The sequence below is a fragment of the Coregonus clupeaformis genome, chromosome 2 (genome assembly GCF_020615455.1).
Source record: "Coregonus clupeaformis isolate EN_2021a chromosome 2, ASM2061545v1, whole genome shotgun sequence".
Classification (NCBI taxonomy): Eukaryota; Metazoa; Chordata; class Actinopteri; order Salmoniformes; family Salmonidae; genus Coregonus; species Coregonus clupeaformis.
In genome coordinates, this window is record NC_059193.1 from 6,692,965 (window position 1) to 6,712,065 (window position 19,101).

The 19,101-nt window shown below is 43.5% G+C and overlaps 1 protein-coding gene across 5 annotated transcripts in view; it reads right to left on the minus strand.

The window, feature by feature from the left end:
- Positions 1-19,101, minus strand: part of LOC123492864 (CRACD-like protein) — a 28,505-nt gene that overhangs the window by 3,746 nt on the left and 5,658 nt on the right. For 2 of the 5 annotated variants that reach the window (XM_045226263.1, XM_045226258.1), the window contains exons 1-8: positions 16,860-17,131; positions 10,116-10,198; positions 6,953-7,127; positions 6,229-6,361; positions 4,538-4,678; positions 3,977-4,042; positions 427-588; positions 25-112 (exon numbers count right to left, since the gene is read on the minus strand). In XM_045226263.1, the coding sequence (XP_045082198.1) occupies positions 25-112; positions 427-588; positions 3,977-4,042; positions 4,538-4,678; positions 6,229-6,361; positions 6,953-7,127; positions 10,116-10,198; positions 16,860-16,894 (883 nt within the window). In that variant the 5' untranslated portion in view covers positions 16,895-17,131. Of the gene's footprint in view, positions 1-24; positions 113-426; positions 589-3,976; positions 4,043-4,537; positions 4,679-6,228; positions 6,362-6,952; positions 7,128-10,115; positions 10,199-16,859; positions 17,132-19,101 lie in introns of those variants that run through there. The other 3 variants (XM_045226259.1, XM_045226262.1, XM_045226260.1) reach the window with 3 other exon arrangements.

The window sequence follows — 19,101 nt, forward strand, 5'->3', positions numbered from 1 at the left end:
TGTGATAAGGATAATTAATATTACCTTGCTCCTCCTCCTCCAAAGATTCTGGAATGACAACATTCAGTCTTTCCTCCTGGAATGATTCTCCCTCAGCCCTGCCATCAACCCTCTGAACAGAGAAGAGTCATTTCATCTTAACGATACAGTTCATTTAAAGATCATTAAGCTTTCCAGCTTCAGTCATATGGGACATGTTTTACACAGATCTGGTAGACTCATGAGCCATGCACGCTGACGGCAGGCTGGTGCGTTGTGGTTGGGCTACATGGGCTGGACTCTCTTGGCTTATTGGATAGATTTTTGGAGGGGTTCTGCTCTAGTGATCAGAGAGTTAGGCTAGGCATGGAACAGGGGGTGTTGGGGGTGTGTTGGCTAGGTAAGTGGAGTGAAGCGGATGGTTGTGTTGGGATGGGTATATCTTACAGTGGTGGGCCTCCTCGTCTTGGTGCAGGCCTTGTGTCGGACATCTAGGCGGTGGCGAGCGGCAGTGTTGTCCAGGCAGCCCATGGGACTGGCAGGCTGGCTGAAGTCTACAGGCAGGAGGACCAGGGGACTGACCGATCTGGAGCCTGCCTCACAGGACATCTACACATGAGAGAGGCCATGTTGACACAGCAAATAAATACAATTATTACAACCTCAATGTCTTCAGACATCTGTCCACACACGTCAGAACTTTCTGCTGATGCCAGATACCAGCTAAACAGATTCAAGAATGCTGTTTTGCTGTTCACCTGATACAGATGAACCCTATCCTGAGACATGGCTCAGTCTCCTACTCAAGACAAAGGAAAAGCATTCAGACAAACAGAGGGAGGACTGACTGTCTAAACAGCTGGATAAACAATGTCAGGGACGCCATTATCAAGACCTCTCAGCAGCTAAAAATACCCAGCCGCTGAAGTCCCAGGCAGACCTACATCCTGGCATTTTTTGCCTGGCTCCCCCTTACATTAGCTGAATACAGGCCTCCACTCTCGGCCCACTGGAATGTAGGTCTAACCTACTGTTTCTGACAGCAATTCACCCTAAAAGGTAAAGAGATGGACAGGAGACAGGAGGGCGAATGACCTTCAGCGACACCCTGACTTACTTTAAGTGATCTGCAATGACAACCTGTCTATCCTAAAATGAGGAATAGTGAGCTCAAAAGAAGACACCAATGGGCCACCTCTGAGCTAACATCTTGCTTTCATACAAAAAATGGATGCTTAGGATAAATAGCTATCTGGCATATACTATACAGATTTAACACAAACATATTACCAAATAGGATTGCTCCCATTATGGGCATCACAGTGTATTTGCCCTGTGCAACCAGAGACAGGTAGTCATACGTGAAACTACCTCTGTGTTGGTAATGTATCCAGCAGAGTAGGTTAGATCATTAGATATAGTCCTATTTGTAAGTCGCTCTGGATAAGAGCGTCTGCTAAATGACGTAAATGTAAATGTAAATATAGTACATTAAATGTATTGTATTTGGTATTGTATCCAGCAGAGTGGGTTAGATCATTATATATAGTAAATTAAATGTATTGTGTTTGGTATTGTATCCAGCAGAGTGGATTAGATAAGTAAATGCAATGTATTGTGTTTGGTATTGTATCCAGCAGAGTGGATTAGATAAGTAAATGCAATGTATTGTGTTTGGTATTGTATCCAGCAGAGTGGATTAGATAAGTAAATGCAATGTATTGTGTTTGGTATTGTATCCAGCAGAGTGGATTAGATAAGTAAATGCAATGTATTGTGTTTGGTATTGTATCCAGCAGAGTGGATTAGATAAGTAAATGCAATGTATTGTGTTTGGTATTGTATCCAGAAGAGTGGGTTAGATCATTAGATATAGTAAATTAAATGTATTGTGTTTGGTATTGTATCCAGAAGAGTGGGTTAGATCATTAGATATAGTAAATTAAATGTATTGTGTTTGGTATTGTATCCAGAAGAGTGGGTTAGATCATTAGATATAGTAAATGCAATGTATTGTGTTTGTTCTATAGCCAGACTCTATAACCAGAGCTCAGCTTGGCAGGGCCCCCTGACTGTGATTTGTGTTATGTCCCCATTTGTAGCAAACACCCTGAATGCCAGAGAAAACCATTGGAATTAATTCAGACCACACAGGAGACTCAAGAGCAACCCCCCCTCCCCCCAAAACCAACAGCACACTCCCTTTCATGGCTTGAAAAAACATCTTCTAGCTTGTTACAGCTCTGGGTCCAGCTGAAGCATCACAAACGAGGCAAAACACAAGCACATGACAACTATTTGGAGGTTCAGGCACAAACTAGTGCATCTGTGTATGTGTGTGTGTTTGCTTGTCATTGAGGACGAACAGACAGCAACTACTGAAAATCACACCTTGGTAAGATAGTACCCCAGTTCTACGTGCCTATGGGACTGTCCCCTATCTTCCTGACATCCCACAAGACAGCAGTTTAGACTTTATCCCCACCTATATGTCCATATCTACCTCAACTACCTCATACCCCTCCCTGCACATCGACTGGTACTGGTACCCCGTGTATATAGCCAATCGTTACTCATTGTGTATTTATTCCTCGTGTTATTATTTTTCTATTATTTCAATTTTTTCTCTCTACATTGTTAGGAAGGGCCCGTAAGCATTTCACTGTTAGTCTACACTTGTTGTTTACAAAGCACGTGACAAACAAAATTGGATTTTAAAATGCTGAATGGAGTTAGGTACCCTTCTGACCTCCTGTTAAACTCATGGCTATGTGGAAAAGACAGCTGATTGAGAAAGATGGTCTACCATCATTGATAGAAAAACAATAGAAGCTACGTGCTATTTGAGGGCCGTGTAAGCCTTTTTAAGTCAACCAAATGTCAAATTGTAGTCTCCCTTTTAGGACACTCCTTTCACAACTTCAGAGGATTATTTGGAGTCTCTTGGCAGATTCCTTCCAATCCTGTTCATTTGAGAAAGCCTTAAAAGATTCAATCAGCATTCATAGAAACTAGCCAAGTGTCTATTCCTTCCAATGGTCCCATTGTGCGGAATGTAAGCGTGCCAGCTAAGATAATAACACTAACGTACGTGCTGAGGGAGCTACACTTCACACAGCATGTACCACGGCTCATTAATCACTTCCAGTAATTTGATCATGTGACTCTTTTACCAAATCAGTCAGAGAGAGAGAGAGAGAGAGAGAGAGAGGCAGAAAATAGCAGTTTCTAAGGATCTTAAATTCTGATATGTATAACAAAACAAACCATTGTGTACATGTATGGTGTAAATATGGCCTGCACAAGCTGCTCTGAGCCTCAAATAAATAAATACAATTTATTTTTCTGCAATTCTGCACATTTTGCCATGGGGCAGAGAGATTTAACAATTGTATAACTCATTTCATGCAATTCTACTCATTTTGCCATAGTTATAGTGGAGGCAAATATTTGCAGTTTTTCATATGATAACTATGATCAATGGACCCCAACCCAGTTGGTAATTTGACCATGCTTACTACAAGTTTAGATAGCTGGCCGCTAGACTAACTTACCAATCTACATTTTCTTTCTGACATGGGCTAATTGAGTGACTGCTGATGCACAACCAAATTTCGAAATTGCACCGCGGGCCACCAGTTGGACCATCCCTGGTCTACATATTGTGGATGTATACAGCTCAACAATGTCTCCATCCTGATTCACTCCTATTGCTCAACACCGCATCTGACATGGAAGCTTTCATACTTCATCAAAAGACACACAGCTTCATACGTCATCAAAAGAAAGATGTACTCTAAGACATCAACTCATGTAATACGTCTGGGGGACATTAATTTATTATTCTTAAAATCAAATGACAATATAACCCACTCAACTTCTGATTGGTCATGGTGATCAAATGACCAGGAGGATTGTTCACCATGTCCACTGAACAGGAAGCACATGACTGCAATAACAAAGTAGCATACTGGAGACATGGATAACTGGTTATTACCTGGTCTTCATCGCTGTCGGTCCCTTCCAGACTCAGGGAGCGGTTCCTCTGCACCAGTTTGGAAGACTGGAATGAGACACAGACAGGATGAGTGACAATGCAGTTAGAAAGAGGGTGATCGGCAGTAATAGATCAGTAGACCACAGGTGGTTGGAAGCACCTTAATTGGGGAGGACGGGCTCATTGTAATGGCTGGAACGGAATTACTGGAATGGTATCAAACACATGGTTTCCATATGTTTTAATACCATTCCATTCCAGGCATTATTATGAGCCGTCCTCCCCTCACCAGCCTCCTGTGCTGTAGAAGTAAGCATGAATGCATGGAGTCATCCTCATGGTAGCTTTCATGAAACATGAATGTGTGGTATGTATTGTATGTGACAGGGATCGTGTGACTGCAGTCACATAGCACATACCACACAATTATAATCATAATAGGGACTGAAGATGAGAATTAGCTATGTAGCTAATCTGGTGCGTGCAATGATCGCTAACATGAAGTTGACCCCATAGACCCCATGAATACTATGCGAGTCCTGACTGCATAATGATGCGTACCCTGTGGGACACCCCAGCCAGGACAGTGTGCAGGGTGGAGTACTCTGGTGGGCTGCAGGGTAGGCCGTCATCCTCCGAAAGAGTCCCTGCATCATCCATCTTCTTCACACACAGAGACGGAGGAGAGCCTAGCCTGATGACCTGTTTCATCAGAGACAGAGGAGAGCCTGATGACCTGTTTCATCAGAGACAGAGGAGAGCCTGATGGCCTGTTTCAACAGAGACAGAGGAGAGCCTGATGGCCTGTTTCATCAGAGACAGAGGAGAGCCTGATGGCCTGTTTCAACAGAGACAGAGGACAGCCTGATGGCCTGTTTCAACAGAGGCGGATGAGAGCCTGATGGCCTGTTTCATCAGAGACAGAGGAGAGCCTGATGGCCTGTTTCATCAGAGACGGAGGAGAGCCTGATTGTTTCAGCTGGAGCTGCAGGGGAATAACATACTTATCAACCACTCCTATCAGCTATTTTCAAGTGTTTCCAGTACTTTTGTGTTAATAGGGAGTGGCTATCATGATGTGTGTGCAGGATTAGTACACTAAGCAGAGTGGCTTTTCCTGTCAGACCAAGTGTCTCTGAGACCACGCTTTTCCTGTCAGACCAAGTATTCTCTGAGACCACGCTTTTCCTGTCAGACCAAGTATTCTCTGAGACCACGCTTTTCCTGTCAGACCAAGTGTCTCTGAGACCACGCTTTTCCTGTCAGACCAAGTATTCTCTGAGACCACGCTTTTCCTGTCAGACCAAGTGTCTCTGAGACCACGCTTTTCCTGTCAGACCAAGTATTCTCTGAGACCACGCTTTTCCTGTCAGACCAAGTATTCTCTGAGACCACGCTTTTCCTGTCAGACCAAGTGTTCTCTGAGACAACGCTTTTCCTGTCAGACCAAGTGTTCTCTGAGACCACGCTTTTCCTGTCAGACCAAGTATTCTCTGAGACAACGCTTTTCCTGTCAGACCAAGTATTCTCTGAGACAACGCTTTTCCTGTCAGACCAAGTGTTCTCTGAGACCACACTTTTCCTGTCAGATCAAGTATTCTCCGAGACCATGCTATCCAACCCAGTTGTAGAGAACTCTTCTCAAAGTGGAATGATAAGTGAAAGTGAGTTAAGAAGCAATAGGTCCACTCTAGCTGAGAAATAGACTTTGCGTGGTGAAAGAAAGCGGTACCACAGATACACAAACGGAATATACTCTATCAGTATGAGCTCAGCTGCTCCCAAGGACACAGTCTCAGGTCTGTCTCCTCCAAGGCTTTAGAATCCCCATTCTTCTCCAAATGGCTGAACAACACCAGCCAAGTCTCTCTCTCGATTATCTCCTCCTTGTTCTAGCATGTTGTTGTGCCTAGTCAACACTAGCTGTATTATGCTTCAGACTTCTGTACGTACACTCTGACCCTCTGTGGGATTCTGTCCAGAACAGGTAGTGACAACTAAGGATGAGCCTTCGCTAGCGCCCAGTCTAACCGGCTTATGACCAGACTGGCTAATTTTATACCCAGGTTGTACAGACAGAGTGCCAATGCTAATACCGATGAAGAGAGCTGAATTTAGGAGATAGTAACATGAGCTATGGAGACACATTGTTTTCACACGTTGTGGGTGTAAAGTATAGAATTATAGCTACAACAGGTCATTTTCCAGCCAGTCCCAGTATGGAGGAATAGGACAGAGGATCTACTACCCACCTGTAGAGACTTGACTTTCCCATGGATGCTGTCCTGAGAGACTCCAAGACCCTCAGTCACCTCTGACAGGGGAGATTCAGAGACAAAGACACTGTCATGTGACAGAGTCTTATTCCCCATATTTATTTTGGGCCTTTGAAAGAAAGAAATAGAACAACTGAGTATGAGACATCATGTTAAATGACTGATCAGAACATCTGAGCTCCTAGGCATTAGCAGTTAGGCAGTGGCTGAGTCGTCTCCATTCAATCATGTAAGACTAAATCTAATCAAGTTTGTAGAAAAACCTAAAAGACCAGTAATGACAAGTCACTAGCCCTGACTGTGTCCCAAATGGCACCCTACTCCATGTATAGTGCACTACGTTTGACCAGAACCCTATGGACCCTGGTCAAAAGTTGTGCACTAAATAGGGAGCCATTTGGAACGCAAGCCCTGGGGAAGACATCTGCAGCAGGTAGCCTATAATGCTGCATGCTTAATGAATGAAAATTCACTAAGATCTAAAATGAGCGGAGAATACTTGGTTTATTATTCAGGTGACTAAGCGGTATGCAGAACGTTAATTCCTAGCAGTCCACTCTAAATTAGAACAAATATGTACCTTTAAAGTTGTATACATACGTAGAGGAGACTTCACGCTACCCGGTAGAAATTAAATGACGCATTTGTTCCTTGGGAATCAAATTAAATTGCTTGTATTGTGAAAATAATATCATCTTACCCAGAGCCCTTGTCTTTCTCAGAGCGGATGAGAAGTGTAGGTTTGGGGGCGTTGACATTGTCACTAGAATGGCTACACTTCAACCCACTGTCCCCCCCGGCAGGAGCAGCGGCCTCCTTTCTCTTCTTCTTAGCAAATAAGTTCTTGAAGGTCTGGAACTTGGACTTCTTCTTGCCTACAATGAAGATCACATCAAGAATAGAGCATGGCAGAGGTTATTCATCTCCAGTTAACAATGGGACCTATTCCTTCACTACCTTTTACACCAGTTTTTAACCATATTCTTTCACGTCTTTTCACCACTGAACAAAGAAGATCACCTAACAAAGCTTTGTAACGAACCTCTATCATTATTTGAAATGTAACTATTCCCTCATGTGAACTCAAGTAAAGTGAGAGTAATTTACCCTGTTGGTCATAAACCCAGGTAGCATTAATGAGATAGTAAAATACTCCCATTGTTCCATTTACATTAGCACCACAGTGGAAATTCTCAACACCTCTTTTTAACTACTTCAAGGGCTTTTTTGTGAGTGAAAACTCCCTCTCCCTAAACCTTTGTTGAGAATAATAGCAGACCGAGATCTGAGACATTTGCTGGAGTGAGCTGGGTGGTGCCTACAGTTCATTAATACATCAAGCTATTTTAGAAACAATATGTCAATTACACCAAAGTAGCAGCAGAACCAGAAACAAAGCAGAATGGCCAATTCTTAAAAGAGAAGGTCAAGTTAGTTGGATCCATAGAAATGTTGCCAATATTTGGGAGGGGATGACTGCAACGTGAAAAATCCTAGGATGGAGACCTTTAGCAGCCAGGAATGTAATCATCTGATTAAAGAGTGAGCTCTGCCTTGGAGGAGTGAAGCTTGCTAGTGAGAGACTATATTTATATATAAAGCCACACAATCTCGTGACTGGCTCACATACTCTGGAAAACACTTGAGATCCAATTGTAGACAAGGCCTAGAGCTGGCATGATCAACACTTTAAATTGGCCCATTCAGTTTGGCTGGAGAAGTCAACAATCAATGGAAAACTCCATCCCAGTAGGAGAGGTACTACATACTTGGATACATACTGTTCAAATAGCTGAGAATGTAAACTTGAAGACATTTTTGTCCAGAGAGGGTCTTTTTGGCAAACAGGCTAAATGTAGGCCTAGATGGGATACATGAAGGAGACGCATGACCAGGAGATAAACAGTCAGAAACAGAAATGTTCTGTCCCACTGAATATCCTTGTTGATCTGGAGAGCACTGCCGTAACCAACCACAACTTACTCCCCTTGAGCTGATGTTAAACCTATTACAAACTGTTATCCCAGGTAAACGTGGTCCTTTGTAGCTCAGTTGGTAGAGCATGGCGCTTGTAACGCCAGGGTAGGGGGTCTATTCCCGGGACCACCCATATGTAAAATGTATGCACGCATGACTAAGTCACTTTGGATAAAGGCGTCTGCTAATTGGCATATATTATCATATACACTCACTGCCCAGTTTATTATTAGGTACACCACCCCGTTCATGAAAACGTATCGCTCCTACACAGTGAGTCACGAGGCCGTGGCTTGCTATATAAAGCAGGCAGACAGGCATCCAGTCACTGTTCGATTGAACATTAGAATGGGCAAAACGAGTGACCTTTCACGCGCGACAGTGTCTAGGGTTTACAGAGACGGTGCGACAAACAAAACACAGCTCCTTGATGAGAGAGGTGGAAGGAGAATGGCAAGAATCATGCAAGCTAACAGGCGGGCCACAAACAGACAAATAACAGCGCAGTACAACAGTGGTGTGCAGAACGGCATCTCGGAACGCACAACTTGTCAGTCCTCGTCACGGATTGCTATTACCGCAGACGATCACAACAGGTTCAACTCCTATCAACTAAAAACAAGAAGTGTCTCCAGTGGGCATGCGATCACCAACACTGGACAATTGAGGAGTATAAAAACATTGCCTGGTCCGACGAATTCAGGTTCCTGTTGCGTCAAGCTGATGGCAGAGTCAGGATTTGGCATAAGCAGCATGAATCCATGTACCCATCCTGCCTCGTACAGGCTGGTGGCGGTGGTGTACTGGTGTGGGGAATGTTTTCCTGGCACACGTTAGGTCTCTTGATACCAAATCAGCAACTAACGTTTCCGACACCTTATAGAATCTATTCCCCGAAGAATTCAGGCTGTTCTAGAGGCAAAGTGTGGTCCGACGCGGTACTAAATGGGTGTACCTAATAAAACTGTGTATTATAAATCTAAAAATCTTTGAAGAGTCATGACCAAGAACGATCTAGTCTGTAGTACACATATAACTATTATCTTGACTGCAGATTAACTCCTTGGAAAATTCCCCCCTCTCCCCCACTACCCTCTCAGGCCGCCACGAGGATACTGCCATGGGGCAGCTGCCCATCAGGGTATGCCAAATTATCCCCTGGCCCGCCAGCACACCTCCAGCCACTGACAAATTATTAATTTTAATGGACTTCGCCCTCCGTGCTCTGCTTTAGAAGTTCAATCCGATAGAGATTATTCCCCTTGTCAGTTGGACCTATTCCTGAAGGATAGGGCTAATCCACGTCCCGGCTAGCCCTCCGGAGACGGTGCCCAGCCTGACCTTGCAGTCCCTGACTTCCTTGTTCCCAGAGCGCATCACAGCAGGGTGAAGGGTTGGAAGACAGACTGTGGAAAAATATGTTCTTATGGGAGATGATGGGAGCTGATGAGATATATTTTTTGTACTTCATTTCCTGCCAATAAAACTGTAAGAAAATCTCCTTCTTAAGCTTGACCTGATCCTCCCTGAAGCCCAGTGCTTTCCGCAAGAGAGATAATAGCACACTGGTCTAGAAGAAACACTGATACTTTAGCATTGATCTTGTGGAGGGATTCTCACCATGATAAAATCATCTCACTTCAACTTGCAATGAACCCCAAGGCTTCGCAGACACAAATCTTCAGAGGAGGCGTTGATCAACATAAACAAGGAAGTAGTGTTGCCATTCCCTTCCTACAGATTAGATACTGTAAATCTGATCAGATAGGATCTGCCGTTACACATTCACCATAGCACTACCACAGACAGACAGAGTTCCCCATGACCAGAGAATAGTGAAGAGCCTCTTTAAAAGGCTAGCAAAGGCATTTCAAGTGTGGGTTTACCTGTGCACTCTTCTGTTGTGTCTGCTGGATCCTGGTTGGTCAACACATCTGATGGTCCAGAGGCCATGATGCTGCAGTCGCTGCTGGGAGGGAGAGAGTAATTTACTATGGAGCAGAGGGAGAGAGTAATTTACTATGGAGCAGAGGGAGAGAGTAATTTACTATGGAGCAGAGGGAGAGAGTCATTTACTATGGAGCAGAGGGAGAGAGTCATTTACTATGGAGCAGAGGGAGAGAGTCATTTACTTTGGAGCAGAGGGAGAGAGTCATTTACTATGGAGCAGAGGGAGAGAGTCATTTACTATGGAGCAGAGGGAGAGAGTCATTTACTATGGAGTAGAGGGAGAGAGTCATTTACTATGGAGTAGAGGGAGAGAGTCATTTACTATGGAGCAGAGGGAGATAATGAACTATATTATAGAGGGAAGCCTTCCAGGGATTTGGGCAACTAATAATGAGACCACAGTCAGTTTAGACTATGTACAATGTAGATTCAATCAGGCACTGCATTTCATTCATCCCTATTTACTGTAACTCATCTGTGTGCATCTCCACTGAGGGCAACAACCACTTCCATAACCCTGCTCTCTATATAAGGAGAGATCAGGGATGGTCTCAGCCTACCAGTCTATCTCTACTACAATTCCCTCAGTGACACCACCCTGCCATGGCACAGGAAGAGGCTGAGATAAGCAGCCTGTGCCTGGGGCAGATTACTGGAGGGGACTGCCTGGAGCTGGAGCTAGCTCTGGTCTGGAGCTCCCAGCAGGATAGCCTCAGACCCGCCATGCCGACCCAGCAGGAGGAAGCCATCAGCGGGTCAGTGACAGCTAGTCTTAACCCCTGGCCCCACGGAATGGCTAAACAGGATGTGGAGGCAATTTGGAGTTCGACCGCACATGCAAAACTAGTTACTCCGTTAATAAGGCAATTACCTCCTCGGCCTATATGGCTTTCTGCCAACTCTGTCAAGGACCTGATGAGCTTAGAGCTCAGAATGGCTATTATTTGTGAAAATCTACATCCATGGCTCGGGGGTGGTCTTAATAAAGAATTCTCAAATACAATATCTTATGATTGACTTGTTTATTTCCATATTATCTTAAGTCTGGATGTGATGATTATAAGAACAGGGAACAACCAACAGAAACAGTGAACGAAAGGAAAATAAGTTACAATACTAAAACTTTGAATCATTACACCCAGCAGCGTAGTACAAATATATGAGGCAGTCAGGGAATAAATATAAACCCAGCTGAGAAAACCCAGAGGCGGTACTGTCTCATGGGAATTAGCAGCTGCAGTGCGTACTGGACTCCACTTCCTGGTGTGACATAAGCTGCTGGGAGCCTCCTGTGTCTGCTGTTACTTAACATCTACAGTTACATCCCTGCTGAAGTCCAAGGCCCTGTCCCAATAGCTTGAAGCTATTCAACTCAGCCTGAGTCTACCCCATCCACGTCAATGTTGCATGAGTGGGGAAACATATTGCACAAAAACTTGTTCAATAAGAACCAAATGTTCCTTGTGTGAGATAAAAAATGTGCCTTTTGTATCTGAAATCTTCTTCAATAATAAATAAACACATGGCAACTTCATTACTCCAGCTGTGAGAATATCATATGTTGAACTCCAAACTGCAGGCCTTTCTCTGTGCCACAAAAACATTTGATTACATTAGTTTAATTAGTTTATTTCAACAATTTACAAACCCTTGACAGTTATAAATAAACGTACATTCCAACTGGCTTCCCCGTTCCCCTGGCAACGCTTGTACCAAACAGAGCAACAGACAGGCCCACTCCAGACTAGCTAAACTACTAGACAACACATTGTCTGAGAAACTGAACCTTCTCTCAACTGAAGATATAATAAACATTGTAAGTATTATTTTAGTGAGTTGAAACATTCCACAGTGTTCGTCAGTGTAATGTAAACATGTTTCCCATGCCAATAAAGCCCTTTGAATTGAGAGAGAGATCCAATCTGCCTCTTCATTTCCTTGGTCATCTCTGAGTAAATGTTCCCTGCTTCACAGAGAAATAACACTTCAGAGATACAGAGACAATGTGTGACTGAAAACCCCCACAATGTGTGACTGTGTGACTGAAAACCCCCACCACCAATACCAAGGGAGACTATGTGTGACTGAAAACCCCCACCACCAATACAAAGACATCTACAACACAAACACACAGACACACCACACACAGTCGATTAAGACTAGGGGATGATAAGAGAGAGACTGGGGACCAGTATAGACTAGACCAAGGGAAGGAGTACTAGTTGTGCTTGTGACCAACAGAGAGCATTCTGGGGAGAATGCAGCCTGGGGTTGTTGTCACAGCTAGCCTATGAACCATAACCTCCCAGGGTCTGACCATGTGACCAACCCCAGTCACACAGCTCTGCTTCCATAGAGGAGCATCCTCTAGAAAAGGAGACAGCACAACTGAGTACGCACAACGCAGTGGGGCAGCATGGTTCAGGGGCAGGAGGGTTCAGCTGGGCTAATGGACTGACCTTGGACTGCCTCCAATACTGACCAGCAGCAATGACGTCCTCTGTTTCATGTCTTAACTTTTCAGGGGTTGAAAGGGAAGAGAGTTGGTGGGAAGGAGCAGTATTACATGATAAGAACAAAATAGTTTGTTAGATAAACAACAACATTATTTAGAAGATGATAAAATATTTGAGCACAGGGAGTTCAACAGATGAGTCAGCCAGTTCCAAGACACAGCCAGGTTTGAGTATTGTTTTTGTACTGGCGATCCCCTATTTCAGTACTGGCGATCCCCTATTTCAGTACTGGCGATCCCCTATTTCAGTACTGGCGATCCCCTATTTCAGTACTGGCGATCCCCTATTTCAGTACTGGCGATCCCCTATTTCAGTACTGGAGATGCCCTATTTCAGTACTGGAGATGCCCTATTTCAGTACTGGAGATGCCCTATTTCAGAGCCAGATGTGAGGAGTCACCTATGTTATGCAATCGAGGATTAGAGGATAGCAACTAGAGAGGTGTACGAGACAGACAACACCTTGATTATAATGTTCACACACACTCATCAGCAGTCAGGAGACTGCCATCTGGTCTAAGTCTTTCACAGCTGATGTTGACAAGGCCCAATCCATAGACTCGAAATCCACCTTTGCTGTGCTGAACATATTGTGTGATTGAAGCCTCACAGTGTCCTCTGAGACCGTCTTCTTGTCAACATCCAGGATACTTCTAATATTTGTGGAAAAGGAAATAGAGTTTGTAGGAGTTCATGTTATTTTATATCAAAGCATATCTAAAGTCAATCCAAACTAATCTGCTTCTGGAACAGTGCAAACCATCAACTCGGTTAAATAAGCAATTACATTATCTTAAAGTAGGGACGGTACACAACACATTCTACTCAGTTATGTTGAACACAAAAATCCCCTGAAACGGCAAGGTTTTCATGCCTCTTTTTTTAAAGGTAAAAAATAAAATGCTCCATGTGAATATTGTTAGTAGTAGAGCCAAGCAATGATACTGGCCATTTTGTTTTGTAGTTTATACAGGCATGCCTTTAATTTCAACTGGCGCGAGAGTCCTCTGGCAGTCTAAATGATACACATAGCCTGTGGAGTATGGAGCAATGAGGACAGATATACAGTGCATTTGGAAAGTATTCAGACCCCTTGACTTTTTCCACATTTTGTTTTCGTTACAGCCTTCCTCATTAATCTACACACAATACCCCATAATGACAAAGCGAAAACAGGTTTTTAGAAATGTACCACCTGTGGTAAATTCAATTGATTGGACATGATTTGGAAAGGCACACACACCTGTTTATATAAAGGTCACACAGATGACAGTGCATGTCAGAGCAAAAACCAAGCCATGAGGTCGAAGGAATTGTCCATAGAGCTCCGAGACAGGATTGTGTTGAGGCACAGATCTGGGGAAGGGTACCAAAAATATATGCAGCATTGAAGGTCCCCAAGAAGACTGTGGCCTCCATCATTCTTAAATGGAAGAAGTTTGGAACCACCAAGACTCTTCCTAGAGCTGGCCGCTGGCCAAACTGAGCAATCTGGGGAGAAGGGCCTTGGTCAGGGAGGTGACCAAGAACCCGATGGTCACTCTGACAGAGCTCCAGTTCCTCTGTGGAGATGGGAGAAACTTCCAGAAGGACAACCATCTCTGCAGCACTCCACCAAATCAGGCCTTTATGGTAGAGTGGCCAGATGGAAGCCACTCCTCAGTAAAAGGCACATGATAGCCCGCTTGGAGTTTGCCAAAAGGCACCTAAAGACTCTCAGACCATGAGAAACAAGATTATCTGGTCTGATGAAACCAAGATTGAACTCTTTGGCCTGAATGCCAAGCGTCACATCTGGAGGAAACCTGGCACCACCCTACGGTGAAGCATGGTAGTGGCAGTATCATGCTGCTGGGGTGTTTTTCAGCGGCAGGGACTGGGAGACCAGTCAGGATTGAGGGAAAGATGAACAGCGCAAAGTACAGGGAGATCCTTGATGAAAACCTGCTCCAGAGCGCTCAGGACCTCAGACTGGGGCGAAGGTTCACCTTCCAACAGGACAATGACCTTAAGCACACAGCCAAGACAACGCAGGAGTGGCTTGGGGATGTCTGAATGTCCTTGAGTGGCCCAGCCAGAGCCCGGATTTGAATCCGATCGAACATCTCTGGAGACCCCTGAAAATAGCTGTGCAGCGACGCTCCCCATCCAACCTGACAGAGCTTGAGATGATCTGCAGAAAAGAATGGGAATAACTCCCCAAATACAGGTGTGCCAAGCTTGTAGCGTCATACCCAAGAAGACTCGAGGCTGTAATCGCTGCCAAAGGTGCTTCAAAGTATTTAGTAAAGGGTCTGAATACTTATGCAAATGTGATCTGTTTATATATAAATAAATGTACAAAAATGTATAGAAACCTGTTTTTGCTTTGTCATTATGGGGTATTGTGTATAGATTGATGAGGGAAAAAAATGATTTAAGCCATTTTAGAATAAGGCTGTAACGTAACAAAATATGGACAAAGTCAAGGGGTCTGAATACTTTCCGAATGCACTGTATATGATGTGTAGTGTAGTTCGTTAGTAGTGGGTGTAGTAGATCAGTAGCCCTATATAAGGATGTTCAAACTGAATGCAATCTGGGTAAACGGATCTCAATCATTTTCCTAGAAACCATCCATTCCCCAGAACATATCAAGATGATCACAACAACCAAACAGGAGACTCAATGAATCGTTACAGGAGAAGCACAGTACCCAGGACAAGGCTACTGCAGGGCACAGCTGCCTGGAAGGAAGAACTCCTACAGTGGGCTGACTTTTAGGATATCAAGGAAGGATGTGTTCTCTTTTTTTATTGAGGTTCAACCCACCATTCTCTGCTATGCTGAGTGAATACTTTTCATTGGGTGGAGCCCCCATATGAGGCTGCACACCCAAAGTGGTTGGTCTGCTCAGCACAGTTTTTATTTTTCAAAGTTCTTTCAGCTGTTGAGTAAAACCTTACATACCTTAATGTTTGTGTTGAACCAGAGACACAAAACCATGGAATTTCATTTCCCGCTTTCTAAATGAAAGGAGTGACTAAGTCTGACTAAGAAATAAGCTTCTTGAATGTATAAGTTGTATCAAGGGTGCATTCAGTACAGAAGGGTTAGGCTACACATCTGTCCCAAATACGAGGTGTGTGTAGCAAGAAATACATTGTGTGTTGCACTCACATGATGTTGTGTGCAACAGGGCTTAACATGCGTGAATGCATTAATCTAGCTTGAACATATTAATCCAACAAGAGCAAAAATAAACATTTGGTGTTAGTAGTATAGCACAGTTCAATACAGCCCTCCTTACCCCTGTTCTAGAGGACAAGGAGGATTAAACCAGATCAGACACAAGTTCCATCTGGAAAAGGTGAGGCTTTACGGTCCAATGAAGACTGACTGTTTAAATGAGAACCATGTGAAACAGTGCAGGTGTTCCACACATCTTTTGTACTCATTCATACTGTATATCATATGGTCTCCATTTCTAAGTCAGTCTGTGTACAAGATGTCACATGAAAGCCATTACTTAGCCAGACTGCTGCTAAGAGGAACTTAGTTGGGACAGCTGACAGACACAAACCATGAAATGGGTGTTTGGGATGTGGTGGTGGATGGATGTGAATAAACCGTGGCAGTCAGTTACTCTGGGGGAGAAGAGCAGATCCCTTTCAGGCTGATTTACTGTTAAGTGAGTCAGTTCACAGTTAAAAAAGGGCTGCCTGGCTCTCATTCACATATTTGATAAATGAACTGAGTGAGGGGTCAATAAAGCTTTTATTGTCTTTTTAATGTCATGAGACACAAGGATAAAGGGGGAGATGGTTCTTTAACACTGCAAATAAACAGCCCCTATACAGCGCATTTCCAACCTAGTCCACAAGGCTACAACAGCGGTCTTAGTTTCAAATAACTCTATTTATTCATATGTTATGACTTGCAGAATCAATGCAGGCCTACTGTGTCCTAGTATTAGGGTTCAGAATCAGAACATAATTATAGCCCTTCTCTAAAACAGACATGTACACATGCCATGTACATTAAGCAGACTGCCAGGGACACATAGCATAAATGAGTACGTTCACTTCAGATAAATGCTCTGGCAATAGATTTATTTCCTCTGTCTTCATTCCTTGCCAGGATATCAAACGTCTCTAACCAGACTAGTAGAGAGAACAGACTTACTTCTTTCCCTGCAAGCAGCTGTAAAATCCAGCCATGGTTTCTAGATGGAAAGGTTCAAGAGATACAGTAGGCAGTACATCCTTTACCAGCTTGTCTGAGTGATGACGGCAAATGGAAGAGTCCCTGTGCAAGCCCCAACTGCAACGTTAAAGGCCACCAGTCCACTACACACTAACACCCCTCTTCTTCGTGTACAGAATGGCAGAAAGACCACGATAAAGACACAGAACCAACTTTGAGGCTGCCTGCCTGCCCTCCCAGTGACTAGCCTACAGTGGGAGGACACTAGTGTGAACTAACAGCCCGCCCCAAGCTACTCTTCCCAGCCCTCTCCACCTCCCACTTCCTCCCCGTCATTAGCCTAATCCCGAGCGGCAGCCTGCAGCTATTGCCTCAACCAGGCAGCTTACTTCCAGCCGATCTGACCCGTGTCTCTGTGATAATTAGATAGGGGGTGTCGTGAGGAGACGAGGGGATTGTCTTGGCTAGGAACTCAGTCTATCCTATCCCCATCAGAAAAACAAAACAGCCCAACCAAGAGTACCACCCTGCCATAGAGTCTGAGGCAACACAGACAACAGATGTCTAAATCTTAACCTCTAACTATGGCTAACTATGGTTCAACCTTCATGTCATTCATGTTGGGATGTCAAGTCATATGGACGACTAAGTAGAAAATCAATATGGGCTATTGATTGCACAGGTTTGATAATATGCCTAATTATCAGATAAACAGTATAAACTGTCATTCAGTTCCCAAACTTTGCATCTGCACTGTTCTTCAAGTAAATGCGTTTTTGTAACATTTTCTGTGAAAATTGTTAACAGTAGTTATTGTGCATAGAGTTGTATGGTTTGTTTAACTGCAATCAGTGGTTTTGGTTTGACATACATTTTAAAGTGAACACTAAGTCTCTGCATCATTCTGTTACCGTGGAATTGCTCAGAAGTATGTTATGGCAGAATGCTAACTTGTGCAAAACAATAAACACAATAAACACTAACACAACGTTTTACTTATTAATAATTCAAGCCAGCCTGAAAGTTTTTAACTAAACATCTCTATGTGAGATCGGGGTCTGTAAAGGATTTCGTAAAGCTGGATCAGAATACACCCAAAATGGCCAGATCTGCTTGGAATCTATGTAAACAGTCATCGACTCCAACTCTATTAACTCCAGACCTCTGAGGCTCCATTTCAAAATGAAATATTTCCCTCATCCTGAAAGTGTAAACACATTAGAAGCCTGTGTCACAGAGAGTGACCACAGCACTTCTACCATAACGTTTACTCTACTTAATGGCATTTCAAAGGAATATGACTTGGGTGATTACAAATTATTGATCAAATACATCATTAGAATCAATAGACTTAGCTTATCAACTCAATGTATACAATCTGGTGTCTACTATACACCGACAGAAATCACACGCAGCTATCATCTTAGTATTCAAACATCCAGACAGACTACCAGATACAGAATAGATTATCACACATGGGAAATCTCTATAAACTATATGTGGACTAATTTAAAAAACACATCATATATCCCTCTGTTTTTAAAACTAGGAGCAATGTCTGTCAGTTTTTCGCCTTGATTTTTTTTTGTGGTATTTCCTGAAACATTTTTAAACTGCCCCCACAGAAACCCATGCTTGCTTTGCTCATAACTGAGAAAGTAGAGCAACTAAGGATGGTGAGAAGGACAGTATGTACATTGGAGTTGGTTTAGGAGATAATTTCTCAGTGCAAATGCAAATATCAAGCATTGCTCAAGCCTGGACAACACTGTGATTGTCCTCAACTTTGTGGTTTACCAAGATACTGTAGTTGAAAATCAGGGTAAAATAACATACTGTTTTCAACTTACTTATATAATGTTGAATTCTGAAGAGTTCAATATTTGCCCATGATTGAGCAGGAGGCCCCTTTCACCCTGTTCTGTTGAATCCCTCATCCCCTCAACAGTTTGCTCTGACTCAGGTTTCTTTAGTCAACCCCTGCAGAGTACTGTTTCTTTTCTTTACAAAACGCTCTGAATTCCTGCTCACATCTGGAACACATCTTCTACGAGCAGCGATCTCTCTGGCTCTAATCAACTCTAATTAAGGCCATGTATGCAGCAGAACTGTAAATAACAAAAACATGATACTGTAAAACTGAGCTAGCCATGCTGGGTGGGAGGCTGAGGCTGAATGTGTCACGGACAGACAGGGATGTCTATACAGCAGCAAGAACACA